The sequence below is a fragment of the Blennius ocellaris genome (genome assembly GCF_963422515.1).
Source record: "Blennius ocellaris genome assembly, chromosome: 2".
Lineage (NCBI taxonomy): Eukaryota > Metazoa > Chordata > Actinopteri > Blenniiformes > Blenniidae > Blennius > Blennius ocellaris.
Window position 1 is genome coordinate 10,254,246 of NC_137651.1, and position 19,803 is coordinate 10,274,048.

At 39.9% G+C, this 19,803-nt stretch overlaps 1 protein-coding gene across 5 annotated transcripts in view; it reads left to right on the plus strand.

The window, feature by feature from the left end:
- dock10 (dedicator of cytokinesis 10) overlaps nucleotides 1-19,803 on the plus strand; it is a gene marked incomplete at its 5' end in the record, with an annotated part of 71,489 nt that overhangs the window by 28,169 nt on the left and 23,517 nt on the right. For all 5 annotated transcript variants that reach the window (XM_080510210.1, XM_080510208.1, XM_080510211.1 and 2 more), the window contains 21 exons: nucleotides 1,463-1,582; nucleotides 4,141-4,230; nucleotides 4,973-5,055; nucleotides 7,252-7,324; nucleotides 8,202-8,348; nucleotides 8,677-8,811; nucleotides 9,616-9,802; nucleotides 10,720-10,805; nucleotides 12,276-12,359; nucleotides 12,537-12,695; nucleotides 14,036-14,284; nucleotides 14,427-14,549; nucleotides 15,087-15,169; nucleotides 15,271-15,393; nucleotides 16,500-16,579; nucleotides 17,358-17,545; nucleotides 17,686-17,751; nucleotides 17,861-17,953; nucleotides 18,941-19,064; nucleotides 19,154-19,275; nucleotides 19,395-19,478. In XM_080510210.1, the coding sequence (XP_080366336.1) occupies nucleotides 1,463-1,582; nucleotides 4,141-4,230; nucleotides 4,973-5,055; nucleotides 7,252-7,324; nucleotides 8,202-8,348; nucleotides 8,677-8,811; nucleotides 9,616-9,802; nucleotides 10,720-10,805; nucleotides 12,276-12,359; nucleotides 12,537-12,695; nucleotides 14,036-14,284; nucleotides 14,427-14,549; nucleotides 15,087-15,169; nucleotides 15,271-15,393; nucleotides 16,500-16,579; nucleotides 17,358-17,545; nucleotides 17,686-17,751; nucleotides 17,861-17,953; nucleotides 18,941-19,064; nucleotides 19,154-19,275; nucleotides 19,395-19,478 (2,499 nt within the window). The remainder of the gene's footprint in view (nucleotides 1-1,462; nucleotides 1,583-4,140; nucleotides 4,231-4,972; nucleotides 5,056-7,251; nucleotides 7,325-8,201; nucleotides 8,349-8,676; nucleotides 8,812-9,615; nucleotides 9,803-10,719; nucleotides 10,806-12,275; nucleotides 12,360-12,536; nucleotides 12,696-14,035; nucleotides 14,285-14,426; nucleotides 14,550-15,086; nucleotides 15,170-15,270; nucleotides 15,394-16,499; nucleotides 16,580-17,357; nucleotides 17,546-17,685; nucleotides 17,752-17,860; nucleotides 17,954-18,940; nucleotides 19,065-19,153; nucleotides 19,276-19,394; nucleotides 19,479-19,803) is intronic.

Here is a 19,803-nt window from a genome sequence, read left to right on the forward strand (position 1 = left end):
AAAAAAAAAAAAGAAGTGGAACAGAGAAACTCGACTGAAGCACTAACTCAAAACACTTTTCTGGCCGTATCAGGAAGTATAAAGCATGCTGACTTGTAATGCTGCGCTGGAGTGAATACTTTGCAGTCTGGGTGGTAGCAGCAGCACCGTGAGTTGTCATGAAGCATGGATCACCTTGCGTTGAGTTACATTCTTGACTTTCTCCCCCGGTGCTCTGTGCTGGCTCTCGGCCACCGAGTCTGTTAGAGCTGTTAGTGGCTGTTGTGGGTAAAACTGTGCATGTGAACCAAACCAGAGATCATTTGCTTCCTCTGCTTTCCTGACCACATCCAGCTCTTGTTCTGCTGCTGCTGCTTTGTTGGTCTTCTCTAAGTGACAAAAGTAACTTACCTCCCTGCAGCTTTAAATTTCTTTGAGAGAAGAGAAAGTTGGACTGCAATGAAGACATGCTTTTTGTGTATGTTCATTTCTGTTTTACAAGTTGTGGTTTTTGGCTATTGTTGTTTGAAGGGCTGTGTGAAAACAGAACTTGCCATCATTTAGTGGCTGGACTTGTATAAGGCCTGTTTCAAGTCAAGTTCTAAGAAATGTCAGAAACTTTCATTTAGTTGCTATACATGTGAGATTGGCTTTTAAATAGAGAAACCCCACATACTTCCATGTAAAATGAATTAATTCAAGCAACTAATAGTCATTTCTGTTGTTTTAAAAGCTTAGACTTCTCATATATATTGTATTGTTGGGTGTGTCAAACTCTCGCTTCACTTGTGATGTTACTTCCTCACCAACTTTATTTAGGTGCGAGGGACGTGACAGAAAAGCACAGGAAGTTTCACAGGCAACACCATTTTTCATGCTTGACATTTGTGGGCTGAAAGATTGTGATATATTAATTTGACCTCAACTGGGCTTGAAGTTACAACATTTGTTATTCAGTCTGCTATTCAGTGGGTCGTCTTCCATCTTTAATTTGAGTATTTGAATCCCCTACTTCCCCTTATCAATATATTGTATGCTTGTCTGTCTGTCTGTCTGTCTCACATCAGGTTTTATTGCATTGTATGATACTGTGGCTGGCTGTGGTGAAGTGTGTCCAATCTCATGATTGGCAGTTTGATTTCCAGCTCCGCCTGTCTATATGTTAAAGCGCATGTGGACGAGACACTGAGCCCAACCTTCTTCCATTTTTTTGCAACCATTTTGTTTACCAGGCAGCCTCCATCTTTAGTGTGTGATTGTGTGAATGTGAAGAGCATTGAAACTACTTGAAGCTGTGTAAATATGTATTATTTATAATGGTCAGGTGTGTGTTTTAAGTATGGCCACCACATATTTGGTGGTTTTTATGAAAGCCAATATTTTTCCACTGCATTATATGATCTTAACTTGTTAAATCTTGTGGGACTTCATAATGTATCAACACGAATAAACACTAATCAAATGCCTGTCTTTCCTTTTGCAGCAAGAGAAGCCCAAACTGATTGATCCCCTTGACTATGAGGCGGTCATTTCTGAACTCGGGGATGAGCTGAAGGAAGACCCTCTTCAAGACCTGCTTTTATTTCCTGACAATGATTTTTCAGTAAGTGTGTGTATCCCTGTTTGGTTATGTGATGCTTCAGTCATTGATAGAAAGGTAAAATAAATTATTGTATTATGACATTAAATCCTCATTTTGTTGTTTGGAGTATGTTTGGTATAGATTTCCCCGCAACTGGTCCGTTTTTAAAGTGAGTTTTCAATGTCTTTGAGCCATTTGTAGGTAGTTGAAGGATAACTGCAAAATTCTTTTAACTAAAATCTTATAAACAACATTTTTCTATGACATCTTTGTGTCTTTAAGTTATCCAAGTTATTCTACTTACAGCAACAAGAAGCCAATAGCCACAATCACACATGATTTGCTGAAATGGTTACAAAATAATGGACGATTAATCAGATAATTAAGTTGTGAGTCCATAGTTCAGTTGGCACTATGCATTTTCACACTGTTTATGCAAGAAAACTCCTTTGGTTGACTTTTGTACTTAAATGTCTCTCTCTTCAACATTTTCTAAGGCCAGTAAACCTGCTGGCAAAGAATAAATGAACCCAGTTATACAAATACCTCCTCGGCACTCAGCCACACGTTAGGTGGTTTACATCAGCAGCGACTCCAAATTGGCTTAGTGTATCAATTATAATTCACGCTTAAGCTCCGGGCAAGACTTGAGAATTTATCTGAATAAAAGGACTTCATTACCCCACACGGCAATAAGAATTCAGACGGATTATTTTTTTTCCAATTTTTTTTTTTTTTTAACCATTGATTTACAGTAATGGTACCAAAAAGTCTCCTTTTAATTTGACAGTGATATACTGACATTTAAAAGGCAATATATGGCACTCAGCGTGACATATTTGTCCACGCTAATCATTCATGTCGAGCATTATGGCCTTTTCATTATGGTCAGTGATTTATTCTGTTTGGCTCTCTTTGGGTCTTTGTTCATTAGCACCTTCATTACAGTGCTAATGCACTGCTGCAGATGCACAGATCCCCTATACATTAAAATGGCCTAATTGGCTCCTTGTGGTAAAAGGATTCATTTGCGTGTGGACCCCTGAGCTGTAGCTTTGGTGCACGACTGCTGATTCACAGCTCCGTCTGGCTGAAAAACAATCGCCTCTGACTCCCTTCATCTCTGCAGCCTCCAGTCAGTTTCCATAATTGTAAGTAAAAGTGGTTTGGCAGAGTAGCACTAATGCACGAAAGCTATTTACTAGATCCTCTCTTTGCCAATGGGTTAGTGAACTCAGTGCTCTGGTGAGCTGAGTGGATTATGGGTAAATCGAAGCTTGTCTGCACATAAGAAAGCTTGTTTCTGTTCTTTTTCTGCGTGGATGTAATTACCCCTTTATGATTATAAACACCCACCTGAACAATTAATTGTTGGTTTTTCTGTTGTATGGTCATGCAGCCATGTTATTTATTCATGCAAACTGCATTAAGACATGAGCTTATTAGTTTTTAGTCCAGTCAGTGCTGAGAAAGCTGATGCATGCAAAGATCTTTCCCCTAAATTATTCAGTCATTGTATGCCGAGAGAAGGAAATGAATAGACATTGATGTAATGAATTGCCATTTCCCATATTTACCTCTGCCAAGGAGGTTATGAAATCATCCGCGTTTATTTGTGTGTCTGTCTGTCTGTTAACACGACATCTCAAAAACTAATGAGTGGATTTTCATAAAAATAGGTACACATGTGCATTTTGATCAAAGGAAGAACCCATTAAATTCCATTGATGATCCAGATCAAAATAATTGTTACAATAGAAAATTGTAATTTTGCAATACATTGTCTTATCTTGTATTCTTTTCAAATTATGAAATAAAATCATGTGATCACCGAACTAAATAAATGAAAAAAGACAGTTGATGTGGAATACAGTATGTGTCAATTCCGTCTGTCCATATCCACCCTTGGTGGAGGTCAGAAATCTCTGATTGCTCATATTCTAATTGATTTCTCATGAGATATTAACGTTGAAGCAAGAAACCACAATAAAACTGAGTCTACTGCCAGGCTTTTTGCTGTGCGAGGTTCAAGCTTGTCCTTGTTCATTGGCTAATAATAACATTGTGCTCTTATCAGACTATTGTATCCAATTAATGTTATTGTATCAATTATTGTGCATCCACCATAATCAAAATGTGTTTAACGACATGGAGGCTTTGTGGTGTTAGCCAGTCATGCTTGTTGTTCTGACACAAGCCTCAGTCCTGCCTCTCTGTCAACATCGCAACAATGGAAACATCTCACATGCTAACAGTGACCTTAACCTTAAGCCTTCATGAAAAATTGTCCACCAGACAGCGGCTGGCTGATTACCACCACTTTTTTGTGAATGTTGGTCTTACATCCGGCAAAAGGACAAATTACAGTACAGATAATTATTTCTGATCGGTAATGTCCATCGGTAAGTCTTGACAATTCTTTACAGTCGCTCATATTGATTTTCCACATTAAAAAAAGGGCCTCAGATTTTAACCATATAATGTAGAGTGAGAAGGTGTTCTGTATTACAGAAAAGGTTGTTGACCACTTCTGTATTTGTCATTGTAAGGACATTTGCTCTTTCATTTCATTCTTCCAGGTGTCTGTTGTGCCTCAGGAGAGAAGGACTCTCAAGTCGACAGTTCCTGAAGGGGCGGAGCTACAGGCTGAATGTCTGCTGGTCAGACAGGTAGGGTGTGTGTGTGTGTGGGTGGGGGGGGGATTTTTGAGTAGATAGAAGTTTCGGTTTGCAGTGGTGAGGCTCTTATCAGACTATTGTATTGTAACCTCCAGTTGAGGTTGATCCTAATACGGGGCACCCTGACGTCAATGCGATGGTTTTTCAAACCTCAAAAATAAATCACGTGTGTCGACATCAGAGTTCATTCTATTTCAACCAGCCTCAAACATGGTGATTCAGGGACGAGGTAATATCTGAATAGACGGAAACCCATCGGAGAGTGGCGTCACATGTCTGTCTGACTGTATTTGCAAGAATGTATGAGATGTCCTAGTTAAGTTTGATAATACTTTGTCTGTTTACAAGTTCTGATATTGTTAACAAAAAGTCAACATGTTTTTTCATAGATTTGAGAGCATCATGAGCCGACATTTAGCCAGCAGACAGGATGTGAAACTATCCTGCAGTCTATGTACTGTATGAGGACACTGCTTCATCCAGACATGTGATCTTCAGATATGTAAAGATATTCTTATTTATAGACCCCCCCTGGGGACACGGTCTTAATTCCGTTTTATTATTTAAGTAATCTAATGATGAATCCCATCCTGCACATTAGTAACCAGGCCTCAGACTGCAAGTTGCTCCCTTTCATTGTCTGCAGATATTTCAGCCGCTTCATGTCCATGATTAGCTGTGAGACCCTCATTTTAGCATGTTAATATTTAAACTTAATCTTCCTCTCTCCCAGGCTTGCAAGTATTATAACTCTGCGCTAAATGTGGTCCAGTTCAAGTATGACGACTATGCTGGAGACTACCGTCTGCTGCCAAGGTAAAACACTTGTGACCCCACTGGCTTGAGCGTTCATGTGCTGTCGAAGGAACAAATTCATTAATTGCCAAAGATTTTACTTTTTAAAGATCATTCACTTTCATAAAAAGCTTTGTAAAAAATGGGAAGTTTTATGGGAACGTTTTGAGGTATTGGGAAATAAAATGTTTATATCTTCACTTCATGTGTCAGTAACAAAGTAAGTAAGTTGTGAAGGTTTTCACATTGTTCACTGGATAGCGTCAGAAAGCCAAAAAAATATTTGGCACACACGTTCACTGTCCATTGAAAGGATTTGAATGTGACAGCTGAAGGCCTAAGGACACTGTGAACTGACATACTTTATGTTCATCTTAAGAAATGTTGATGGGTTTTGGTTCATCGGTGTGTCATCCATTTTTCAGTATGTACAGTTCAAAACATAGAGTAAAATTAAAAAATGTTACCTTGAAAATGGTGAGAAACACTCAAGTGTACATTTTTGACAATAATGTGATAGGATCAGGTTGAAGACACCAACATATGACAGACAGACTTGGTTTCGGCAGTTTAGTTTTGGTAAGGGACAAACAAGCTCGCAAAGAGCATCAGTCCAACAGGCAGATATGCAAGAGAATCCAAATTGTGGTCAGAAGGCAGGCATGGAGCCCAAGGTTAAGACTAACCAGATGTAACAAAAGATACGAGGTTTGACAAGCAAATGACTGGATCGAACATTTGGCAGAATACATGCGAGAGGACTGGCAACTCTCGAGACCGATGACAACACACTGCTGTTGGAGTAACGGGGAACAAAACCAAATTCATAAACAATAACATTAACGACTTGGAGAGGAGAAAAACAGAAACCACAAAGCATTCTGCAAAGACAGACGAGAAGAACAGGGCGACTGAAAAGTCTCAGAACATTAAGAATTTCATCCGAGCTTGTGACCTCTGTGCTCAGCTTTTTGTCTATACACTCAAATCACATGTTTTTATGAATGGAATCGTGTTTTTATTCCATGTATTGTTTAATTCCATGTAATGGGATGTGGGAGACTTTCAAAATTAATCTTTAGTTTTGTTTGACTTGCGGACTTGACAAACGATGTGCTGCATTTTTTCCCGGTGAGCTCCCGGTCCCATAAGTGGCCACTAACATCAAGGATAACCACAATTTATTACATGGAGCTGGGAGGTCAGTAACGAGAGCAAGATGGTGGCGGCTGTTAACTGACAGAGTCGGAGAGGGAAGGCCTTCCACTTTTTAGAGAAGTTTACTTTCAGGGCTCCCTCCTTCCCTCGCGTCTTTTTTGAACGTCAGTCATCCGCTCAGACATCTGTTCAATCAGACAGGCATTTGTTTAAATCGGCCTGTCAGTCATTCAACTAGAGTTTTTATAAGTCCCAGTGAGACTGACCCAGAGCAGCTTCTCAGCCACAGGAATGTCCTCCCTCTGTCCCATGGGTTACCACTGTATTCTTATACTTGGTTCACATGAACTCTGCAGTGACATTTAGGACAAGTTATTCAATAAGTTGAAACACAAGATAGAACATAGCACCACTAAAACATGATTCCATTAAGTTCCTGTGTTTTTACATGTGACAGTTGATAGGCTTGTTTACTAAACTAACACAATCACTATACAAACAGATTTATAGGACTGGTTGAAGTGAAATACACCTTAGAAACCATTGTCCAGTGTGGATGTGCAGCCAATGAATAAGCGTGCATGTCACTGCTGTGATTTGAGTGCAGTGAGCTTCACTCGTGCAGGCCAGTATTAGCATTCTCGTGTCAGCGGTCCAGCCCTCAATCGTCAGAAATCCCCCCAAACATTGTCCAACAGCAGATTTTGTTGGCTTGCTTTTACGACTGTGTGACTTTTAGCCGAGGGTGGTTCCAGTGTTCCCCTCCACAGACTGCAGCCTGGCTGTCTGCAGCTCACAGCACACACACAAAGACATTTTATCCCACAGCTCACACACAAAGACCGGCTCGCCTGTGAAATCAGTGGAGCGGGATCAAGTGAGGACTACCTATTGTTGACTCCTGACAGGGGAGGCAGATTCATCCACCCACTCCCATTTTCACTCAAATAGACTGCAATAATTGAATTTCAAAAATAATTTTCATTTTCTTCTGTCACTGCCTCGTATTATCATACATTTACTCAGTGCTTTCTCCCTGCTCTCTTATTTCTTTATTAGGAAGCTGTACAAAGCGGAGAAGCTTCCGTCCCATTCTTTCGAGATCGATTATGAAGATGTGGACAAGGATGAGGTCGGTAATGTCCATCTCATGTCAAAGGCTTTTTGGGAGCGAATGCATTACATACTGGCTACATCCGGGCGCTTCTTGTTCAAATTAGTTTAGAGCAGCTGTAAAGCTGTTAAAAGATACTCTGTGACATCCGTTAGTTCATTACAGGTCCGTGTGACATTGTTTATGAGTGTAATTTCATGCCAATCCTATAAGAGAATGAGAGAACGCCTCCTTTTTCTGTATCGATCATCTTCTTTCTTCTGTGTCAAAGACAGTCTGCAACATTTGAAACCACTTTCCAAACAGCTTATATACCTACAATTCTAGTTTTATTCTATGCCTAAACTGTTTTTTTTATATCTTATTATATTAACAACATTTAATAAGTTCAATCAAGAACCACAGTTTTTCTTATTTCGTCATTGAATAAGATTTAACCATTTTAATTTACCCATTTCAGCCCTTTTAGCTCATTTAACAGCTTTAGCTGTGTTAATTAACAATTGTACACACTTATCCTGTTTTGGCACCATTAGTTGATGAAGTAATTTCATCATCATAGAAGTCATCGCCTTTTTAGCGACATTCAGCATGACTTCTTTGTTGTTTACTATTTCCTTACACCAAACAGATAAGAATAGGAATCTTCCTTCCAGATTTAGTTTAATTTAAATTGTTTTCATGCTTAACAAAAGCGTGGTTATAAACTCAATGTTCCTCACCTGATTGGAAAGACATGTTTGGGTGTGATGCACATTTCAGTTTAGAATCCTTTTAAAAGATTGTCTGTTGGCCAACAACATTAAAAATGCTATTTAAAAAAAATGCTTAGTTCCATGTGGCTCCAGAGCTGCAGATACAGTAGAACGTTAATGTGTCTCTGTTTGTTTTACAGGATACCACCTCCCTGTCTTCTTCCAAAGGTGGAGGTGGAGGAGGAGGTGGCGGTGGAGGAGGAGGGGGAGGGATTGGTGTATTTCGCTCCGGCTGGCTGTATAAAGGAAACTTCAACAGCACGGTCAACAATAGTATCACTGTGCGGGTGAGGAAATGTCAGATGGTTTCTCTTTTACACACACACGCCTTTCTGGTTTGTGTTTTCACCCGTATCGTTACAGGTCTTCACCTGTTCTCACTTACTGTGTTGAGCATGACTCTGTGACCTGTTTAACTTTCTGAACTTGATTTGTTGACACTTTTTTTTCGCCATATAGATTTTCTCGCACATTTATAACCCCACAACCATACTTTATTGTTTTTAGGTTATTTGGTCAAAATGTTTCTCAAATGAGCTTATTTGTGTGTGACGATTTGTTGTTTATGTTAGGGTGATGTGATCGTGTTATGTCTCGTGTTATGTCTCTGTGCAGTCATTCAAGAGGAGGTACTTCCAGCTCACTCAGCTGACCGATAACTCCTACATCATGAACTTCTACAAAGATGAGAAAATCTCCAAGGAGCCCAAAGGGTGCATCTTTCTCGACTCGTGCACCGGTGTTGTACAGGTGGGTTTTTAAGAGGTGTGTGTGTGTGTGTGTGTGTGTGTGTGTGTGTGTGTGTGTGTGTGTGTGTGTGTGTGTGTGTGTGTGTGTGTGTGTGTGTGTGTGTGTGTGTGTGTGTGTGTGTGTGTGTGTGTGTGTGTGTGTGTGTGTGTGTGTGTGTGTGTGTGTGTGTGTGCGTGCGTGCGTGCGTGCGTGCGTGCGTGCGTGCGTGCGTGCGTGCGTGCGCGCGCGCGTGACCTTTCTGCCTTACTCTAGTAACATCCATGTCTTAATCATTCGAACAGTCAATCAGTCGACCACACGGTTATACGATCAGTCGTTCAGTTGACCGATCAATCAGTCAATCAATTGTAGCTCCTTTGTTGTAACTGACCACACTGGATAGCTTCACTCTCCATGTTGCTCATGAGCCTCTCAGCAGTTCACCAGTTCGCCACTGCAAAACCAGCAACCACCCACATGCAACATTTGGATGCAGTTGTCTCACCAGCACAAGTTGACTGTTGTGAGACTTGGTCAAATTCTTATTTGATAATTTTTCTTCTTCTAACACATCAAGTTTGAGGAAGTAGTGTAGTGTCATGCTCCCTAATGTATCACGACCATTGACATTGATGAAGAAATAGTCAGTTAGATTCAACATCTCAATAAGAGGTGAGTAGAAATTGTTCTTTTACCTAACAAAGGTCTAATATAGAACTGTGATAAAGAAGTATGAACTGAGAAATGACCAGCATTCAAAACTAGTAGAAAGTGTAACATCTGACTGGCATACTCCCTTTGTCTTGTCCTTTCATCCCCTCAAAGAATAACCGCCTGAGGAAACACGCCTTCGAGCTGAAGATGAACGAGGTTACATACTTTGTGCTGGCCGCGGAAAGTGAGCAGGACATGGAGGAGTGGATCAGCACCTTGACACGCATCTTACAGATCAGCCCTCCTGACGGCCCAGCTCCAGATCGCAAGAGTCTGGACCTCACTGAACATCGGCAGGGTGAGATCTGAGACATCATTTGCATTTTAACAAAAGTTTACCTGCAATGGCTGCAGACACATTGAAAAAACAAAAAAACAGCTGGAAATAGCAAAAGAAAGCAAAGCGTAAGTAATAATTTAGAGCGAAAGATCTATTTAATAAGGCGCATAGATTTTTTTTTTTTGCATAACTCAGACATATGGATAAATCATACTGCCTTAAGAAGAGGCAGAAGTTTATATGCTGTGTTCAGCAAAGACGTGACCTTTTCCTCACCGCCTCACTTCCCTTCAACTAAATAATACCCGTCGTCTTGCCATCATCTTAATGGGAGTTTCCAACTGGGTTGGGGCTTCGTCTATAACATCGCTATTAGGAAATGAGACCTGACACAGCACAGAGACTCCACCTCGGTTTCGTACATCAAATGCAGTTATTACAAACCTTGTGTGCCAGCCGCTATGAGAGATTAGGCCTGGGACCACGGTCTGTGGAATAACATAAAACACTGATAGACTATTGAGAGTTGAGGGAATGATGTAATAGCTTCAGCCGTTATGGCTCTGCGGTCTGCTGGCATGGCTCTAAATCAGTGTACGGGTGTGTGCTGACCTACCATTAATGAACCATTTTGTTCAGCATGGCCTTCAGCAAGAATTGCTCCAGGCAGCATGAGGGTTATATTTCTGCAGGAGTCAGTCTTCCTGATTACCTCTGAATACCACAAATTGAGTCATATTATTATTCTGGTACTGATATATGTCTGTCAACTCTGTTTGGTGTACCCCTGAACCGATTTTAGAGAATGTTATGTGGCCTTTAATGTAAAAGAAACTGCTTAGATAAACTTTCCCATGCTCTCAGTGATAGCAAATGTCACTCGTACATGGAAGCCACTCACTCGTGACCGGCGATTGTGTTGCTTCTCTCCACAGATGTGTTTGACCTGTCGCTGAGTGACGGCTGTTTGCAGGAAAATGAAGAAACTACAGAGAATGGCATCAATCCAGAGCTAGCAAAGGTCAGCTACACCAACAGCTGTCGATATTGTACAAATAAAGAAGCAACTAATCAATAAACATGCAGTTTAAAATATCAGACTTGAAGCTCAAACAGACCAACATTTGGCTTTCAACCACCTGGTTTAATTAAATGCATTGAGTGAATCAGACTCACACTGACAGCTCAACTAATTTGTCACAGCATACTTTTCCTATTTATATATAGTGGAATGAGCTATATCAGTAACTTTAAAAGACAAATTCACACTGTTATTGGCATGAAACAATATTTTCATGATGAAGTCTCTCATGTGGCAAACAAGTTCCCATGATCAACGCTCAACAGGTCACCCTCAATGATGACTTCATGATTCCATGAGTTTACAACAAGACACAACACAATGCTTCTGATTATTATGATAGACGACATTATATTTTAAAAATATTTATGACATGGCACTGGTGGAATTTGTAACTGCTTTAAGGCAGACCTACACACACACACCCACACCCCCCCCCACACACACACACACACGCACACAAAACTGCATATTTACAAAGATCAATCTTAACTAAAACAATTAGGATCTTTAAGATCTTTCAACCCTCAGGTGAACATATAAAAATGGCTTTGTATTCAGCCCAGCGCTCTTCAACATCTACGCTTCCTACACTTTAGACCTCATCAAACTTAAAGCAAAATCAGAATTAGAAACACTTAGAGGTCGTACATATATTATGTGCACAAATCAGATAAATCCATTACGGGTTGGTGGGTGGTGGGGGTGTTAAAAGGGAAAAAAGCCTGTTCTGGTGGCATGAGGTATTGGTCCTGATGGACGAGAGCCTTTTGCCAGAGGGGAGGGGCTGAAGAAGTTTGTGTCGAGGGTGGGAATGTTCATTATTCATTTTACAACTTATCCTCCACAGTGCAATAAACACACTCAAAATCATTGTTCTGGACCAAGAAAACTTGTTTGCGCTTGTTCCACACAAGTTTTTGTTTTACAGTGAATTCATTAACAATTTAATGAGCTGTACCTGCATTTGAAATTTCATTCTCAGTACTACCTTTCTAAAGTGTCTGGTGATAGGAAGTTAAATGAACTGGGATCACAGATTCTCACTAAATTTTCCATAATAGCATAGTTTGGGCATTTGTTTTTTGGGAGATTTTTTTCAGGGTCTACAGGTACACAGATTAGTTTTTGTTTTTTTGTTTTTTATTAGAAATATTTATTGTAAATGTAATAATGTGTTTTCACAACTAAACTCCAGAGGCCCTTTAAAAAAGCACGGGAGAAACATCCAAACATATTGTCATGAAACCAACGTAACACAACCCCACATGCCAGTAGTCACTGTCAAAGCCACATTTCAGCATCACAGCAGTTTTTATTGGCATCGTTAGTGACATTAAGCTATTTATTTTATGCGTTGAATTGTTCCTCCTATTTCTCTCTTTTCTCCTGCCATCTGCTCTGTCACAGTATATCTCGGAGACGGATGAAGGGATTCGTACTTCCAGAAGAGAAGAGCGGTTGAATCTGTTCTCTCTGGATCCTGACACCCCTGTAAGCATGGAGGGTTCAGCCACACGCCTCCCAGTACACAATATACATGTTAGAATCGCAGTGCTGTACTTCATGGCTTTACGTTTGACGAATGCACTTTTAACCACATCTTGTTTTTCACCACAATATAAAGTTTTAAAAAAAGCCTCTGAATTAACTGTTTTTGACTGACCGCAGGTTCTGAGGAGCCCTCGAACTGAACATTCATCGAGCGAAAGCTCATCCGTGCGGCCGTTTGAGGAGAAGTTAGGCAGAAGGTTTATGATTACTTGCCGATCACTGAACCTGATGCTGCAGGGCTGCGTCAACGAGAGTGAAACCGGACCCGTCACCAATGTGAGTTGAAGAAGTGTTTCAGCCTTTCCCATATGTCACCTCTCTCTGGTGTTCAACCAGGTTAAAATGAGTCATTTTGTAAACGTGTTGTGACTCAATGCTGGTGATAATTGGACAACCTGTGAATGCTTGAGTGCTGAACTGTGACAAAGAAATGTTTGTTTTCCCCGAAACTTTAATACGAAAAAACAGAAAATCATAATTTCATAGATACTTGCATGAAAAGGCTTAAGTAAAAGAAACGATTAAACATCTTTACTTTTTTACATACATACATACATACATATGTAATATATATATATATTTATTTTATTTTTTATTTTTTCAATTTTAACCCACATACACTTTTTTCGTTGGTGTGTTTTAGAAGGTGGGATTTCATAAGCACATACATTATAACATTAGCAATGACACTGATCACGATTCAACTTATTTCATTGTTTTAAGAAAAAAAATCAAAACAAACACAAATAACTCTTATAACTTTATTTTTTAAATCAGAAACAGGAAGTATTGACACGAAGTCATGAAGTTCCATCAATAATAATTGATGGAACTTCATGACTTTGATTTGTCCACTGTTGCACCTTTGTTTTTATCTTTGCTACCTTGAGCTCCGTTGGTCCTTTCTGTGTGACTCTGTAATGTCCTCCACAGATGTTGAACAAGTAATGAGTCTGGTTTTAAAATGTACTGAAGTACAAAAACATTGTTACTTGCTTAAATGAGCTTTAATGTTTATTTTCTGTGGGTCAAACTTTACACCATTAATCAATGCCACCCATGTAATAGTTTGAGCTCATCTGTACTGCCTCTCTTTTCTACACAAATAAGAGTACAAGCACTGCCCATGACTGTATTCTTCTTGATTTTGAATTGAACATGATCTGAATCTAGTTTGAGCTCTACAGGCAGAGTGAACTTCACACACAGAAAAAGATGTTTGTCTAAATGAGGTTTTGCACAAGATAAAAAAAAAGTGTTGGCGCTCAAATGAGAACTATTAGGTCACTGAACGCACAAGGAGCTCGATTATGTCGGCATTTAAAGATGAGTTGGAGCTTTTAAAAGATTAATGAAAACCTGGCCAAAATCTGTGATCCTATAGGCATTATCTCCAAAATTATAACTGCTTGGTTGTATAATGAGAGGTTTAGTGCTTGTAGATTCCTGGTACAGATAAACCATTATACGGTAAACAAATTAGTAATGTATATGTGGTGTCACACTGTCTTTTGAATTCCTGCAGTTCATAGGTTTTATCCTGTGTGAGGGCATTACAGGAAGCATTAAATGAAAGTCGGTATAATGGCTCCTGTCTGCTTGATCTGCTCCTTCAGATTGAACCATTCTTTGTGTCGCTGGCTCTGCTGGATGTACGAGAAGGAAGAAAAGTGTCTGCAGACTTCCACGTAGACCTGAACCACGAGGCGGTGCGTCTCATGCTTGGAGGCTGCAGCAATGGCACAGCAGATCCTCGTACCGGGGTCGGAGGTCAGGAAAATGGTTTGTGCTCCCCTGCTGAGAAGAAGCCTGGTGACTGTTACCTCAGCCTGGACCTGGAGCACTGGCTTTGCTTTCCCAAACAGGTACAAGGATGTAACTCCTACATTCTGTTTTTTTTTTTAGGAAATAATGAGAGAACTTTTCCTCTGTTCCCTCAGATTTTTTTAATCGTGTCATTAACATGCAGAACGGTTGAAATATGCCTCTTTGTTATTACCCATTCAGGCTATCTTCTCAGTGACCAACCCCCATACAGACATAGTGATGGTGGCGAGAGTGGAAAAGGTGTTGATGGGGAATATCGCTTGTGGAACTGAACCTTATATAAAGAATACCGACTCCAGCAAGGTCAGATTTCATTTCCGGCCACTTCTTGTCATTTTTACTTCCAGAACTGCCGGTTTGTGTCAGTATTCACATAGTTTATCATAATCACACAAACAACATCGGTTAAAACCTTGTACAGTGTCTTATTTTGCTGAAAGAAAAAAAATTAATTCTCATGAAGAAATGCTGTTTAACTGTTTATGTCAAATAGCTTAATCAAGTGAAACGGTTGAAAGGTTCTCCAGTTAGGCCAGAGTTTAACTTCTTCACTGAATGCTAGTCAGGTTGGAAAGTTTAGGAAAATGTTGGTTTTTCCACGGTACTATCCAAGATGTTTCCTGCCTTTCCCCCACTGGAATCGCTCCATGTTGTTCATGTTTAAAGGCAAAGTGAATCAGCAGACATTCAACCTGGTGCCAGAGTCGCTGTATTAAACTACCCTCTAATTTACCTCGTCTGCCTGCCTACGGCCACCAGATTTTGGGCTGATCACATCCCATCGAAGGAATGTGGCCTCTTGTTAATGCTTCCCTGTCTTTCTGCTTGTGCCTCAAACAGACTGTTCAGAAGATTTTGAAGTCCAACAAACAGTTCTGCAGTAAATTGGGAAAGTACCGGATGCCTTTTGCCTGGTCTGTCAGGTCAGTGTTTGAAGGCTCTGCATTTGCTATTTGAAAATGCCTCTGCTGTGTTGTCCTCACAGGATAATGTCTGAACACAAAACTGTCTGTGATGTCCGTAGGCCGGTGTTTAAAGACAACCAAGGAGCGCTGGACCGGGAGTCACGTTTCTCGCCGCTTTTCAAACAAGAGAGCAACAAGATTTCCACAGATGACCTGATCAAACTGGTGTCCGAGTACCGGAGGTGAGATGACCTGTAGACTCAACGACACAGTATAAATAGGCTGGAGAAACTTTCTTTCAACATGTGATGACACATCTATGCAAAATTTACAGAGGCTAACAGAATTCACATCACATAAAAGCACAGTTTTTCTCAACTGGACACATTTAAAAAAGAAACAAAGAATTGCTTTTATGAATTAATTATTTTAATTAAAAAAAGTTTATTAATAAATGAGATTTAGGATAAAACAAAATGTAACATGATTTGGCACAAGACAAAGAACTTTATCAGCTTGATTTACTAAAGGTTTGTTTACATGGGTAAAAATGGTATTCAGCTTCCACACACCTGAGCGCATTAAGGATTTTACCTGATAGAAAAAAGATAAGCGTTAATCATTGGGCATGTTGGCTTTCATAAATTGTGTCTACCGGTATGGCCAACATACTGGTAGAAGTTTATTCTAACATATTAGTGAAACAGATGCAATGTGAAACCACGGAAAAGCAGTTTTGTTGTTTATGATTGCATGATATTCGGCACATTTGAAATCAAATCAGTTCAGCCTAAAGCAGAGATGCTTCTGCTATTGTTGTACTCCGATGCATTTCCTCTTTTGTGCAAAACCACTTTAAATTTTATCAGATGTTTCTTTCTGTGCTCTCGCCACCTTATTTTCTTGTGTTATTCATGTTGTTTTTCCCACATTGTAAACTTGTGTGATAAACCATCTCCTTTATTGCTTTTTTTTTAACATCTTCTACCAACCTGTCCATTTCTGTGTTATTAATTGTAATTTTGCTCCCATGCAGCTCTCTCTCTCTCTCTCTCTCTCTCTCTGCCAAACTCTAGCAGTAGCGCATGTAAAACCCTTATTTAGGCTCATTAGCATGTGTTGTCAATCACACTATCACTTGTAATTGATTAACTGCAAAATGCAAGTGTTAATTCTTTTCATGAGCGCGCAAGTTGTGATCTCACCGTTGCTCGTGTTAACTTCGCAATCTAAATCATAAGGTGTGCTTTTAGTACAAGCATCTTGTGTTTAAAACATCTTGTTCATTTAGAATTTATTAAATGAAGTGTTTGTTTTGTGGTTGTTGTTTTTTTTTTAATCTTTGTAGGGCTGAGAAGACCAGCAAGCTGCAGACCGTTCCTGGGGCGCTAGACGTTGCAGTGGACCACGTTCCGTTGGAGCACCCAAGTATGTCAGGATTGGAGGACAACTCGTCCACAAAACTGCAACCCTGGACAGCTCGTCCATGTACAGCACCCAACTTGTCCATGGGGGAGATTTCAGAATTGTTTTGAGAAAATAAATCCTGTAAAATGTGCTTTTACATATTGTTATTTCTAATTAATATTTTATATATTTTTCATATATCTAGTTCAGTTTAGTTTAGTATTATATGGCTTTGTTTCTCTTTGTTTACCATTCTCTTAAGTGCATGTAAATGCATTTTTAGGAATTACTTTTAATGAAAAGCTCAGTTGGAAGCCACATATAAATATCCTGAATTTAAAATTAGCAAAGAAATATTAGTATAATGTGTAAAATCAGATCAGTATTGGATCAAAATTTACCCAATTCATTCTTCCATATCTGAGTTGTGGTGTGGAAATATGGGGAAATAATTATAAATCAAACATCCCATTTGTTACTTCAGAAGAAGGCCGTTAGACTCATAAATCAAGCTGATTATTATGCACCAACAAATCCTCTGTTTACAATATCAAAGACTCTAAAAATATACAATATTGTCGACCTTAATACACTTGCATGTTTTTGTGTCAAATATACTTTGAAATCCAATCCTTCCAATCAATAATGCTGAAAACATTTGTCGTGGATGAGATGTCCGTATGGACGAGTTGTCCAGGGTTGCAGTTTTGTGGACGAGTTGTCCGTTCACATTTGCCGTGTGTCTCCTTCTCTCCTTCACCCTGACATTTGTCCAACACTCTTTTTTTTTTTTTCCCAGACTGTGTGACGTCCTCTTACGTGCCGGTGAAGCCGTTTGAAGATCAGAGCAAACACCAGCCTACCGTGGAGGTGGAGGAGTTTGTCCAGGACACCACAAAATTCATCCAGCCACACCGTGTCTACAGAAACCACATTTATGTCTACCCCAAACACCTCAAATATGACAGTCAGAAGAGCTTCGCCAAGGTAGGACACAAAACCTTTGGCATCCTAAAATATGTTTTTTACAAAAAGCTAAGATATCTTTTAAAACTTTTGACTTTCCCTCTGTGTTTAACATACTGCGTGTATCACTCATTTATATCACGATGGTCTTCTTGTTGCAGGCTCGTAACCTTGCAGTGTATGTTGAGTTTCGCAGCTCAGATGACGAAGTTGCCAAACCCCTCAAGGTAGAAGGCTCTTCCAAAACATGCTGATGAGACATTTATTGGCCTTTGTACAACTCAGTCTTTCACCACTCGAGCTCTCGGTGTGATGTGAAACTGCTGTTTTTCACAGTGCATCCATGGCAAGCCAGGAGGGCCAGTCTTCACCACCGCAGCTTGTTCCACAGTCCTTCATCACTCCCAGAACCCTGATTTCTACGATGAGGTGAATGGAGAAACAGGAAGGGCCTTGTGAACCACGTGGAAACAATTTAAGCCCGGAAATGGAACAATTTTGTCTTGACAAGATTTTAGTGGGAAGCATCTTTTAGAAAATACATTTTCTATAGTGAAAGCACAGTGAAGAAAATCATTCTGTTTATGGCTTAGTGCAACTCAAACACAAGTGCTGCTTGTTGTTTGACAAACAAGTTACAAAATCGAAAGGGTTTACCTAAACAACATGCACTGTGTACATCCATAATTCTGGGAAATTATCCAAATCGGCAAGTAAAGGTTAAGAAAGTGCACAAATTTTTACTACGATGAAAAAAAGTCCTTGACTATCGTATTATTATTTGCCACGCTGTGTTTGTTGCAAATACAGTCATATTAGTGAAGCAGTACTTGCATAGAAGCTGCTCACGCTCCCAATAAAGCCAATAATATAGGTATATTACATTACCCAGCTATATTGAAAACAGATAAAAACTAAAAGGCCAGTTCAAGCTGTGGACAATGTCGAAATCAATGTAATGCATTTATCTGCTCCCTCACAATTTGGGGCAGAGTCGAGGTATATTTTGTGCTTTGCGGATTTACTGTGGCAAGCTCTGCACTCCTGTTACATTGAACTTAAATGTGGCCACATGTTTGGTGTTACCCCAGCTACCCCAAGTCTCATGTGACTATATTACAGTTTAATACTGTATGCAGTTTGCCTCTAATCCAAACCACATCCCATGAACATAAATCTGATTTAATAAACTGAAGCACAAATCTTAAGTTTACAGTGGTGTCACTTTCTTATCAGTGAAACAAATCAACATGACCACAGTCATACCAACACTGCTACTTAGTGGAGTCACATTAAGTGGAGCACAAAGAGATGAAGTCTTTAACCTTGCAGTGCCTCTCCTTGTCAGGCCTCTTCCCACCAGCTCCCATACAAAGTGTATACAGTTTCACCTATAAAATGCAATTGTGTCCTCAGGTGAAAATCGAGCTTCCCACCCAACTCCACGAAAAGCACCATCTTCTGTTCTCCTTCTACCACGTCACCTGTGACATCAATGCCAAGACCAACGCTAAGAGGAAAGAAGCCCTGGAGACGCCCGGTATGGGAGTGATAGTTCCTGAGCAAGGCTGCTGTATGTTGCGCTGGAGTTTTTCACTATTTTATAGTATTTGTCCTTTGTTGTTTCAGTCGGGTATTCTTGGCTGCCTCTACTCAAAGAAGGTCGCGTGTCATCTCACGAGTTCAACATCCCTGTTTCCTGTAACCTGCCGCCGGGGTACCTTGCCATTAAGGAAGCCGGCAACACCAAGGTGAGAGGGGAGAAGAAAATGGAGGGGGAAAAAAACAAACAAATGTACAATAGTATATATGACTTGTAGAGCGTTACAAAATCTGATCCATAATGAAGCTTTTCTTTTGTTTTTCCCAGAATGGTGCAGATGTGAAATGGGTTGATGGAGGAAAAGCTATCTTCAAAGTTTCCACCAATGTGGTGTCCACAGTCTACACTCAGGTAAAAGAGGTTCAGCATTCTTCACTTTTTAATGCTCTGATAGTTTTTTGACATTCCACTCGATCTGTAGTCTGAGATGACGATGAACAATGTGAGTCGTATTAAACTCAGTGCTTTAGGTTTATGGCAGTCAGAAGATGGATGCCTTTTCCCAACAGTGTTTTTTTCTTTTCAAGAAGAAATAAGTTGGGTGTAGAACCCACTAACTTTTATTGAAACACTTATTTCTACAATTTAATTCATCATAGGTTTTATGTTTTTAATTAAAATATGAAGAAGGCACTAAGAGAGCTCATATTTCAGACTGGCGAAGAAATGATCCAGA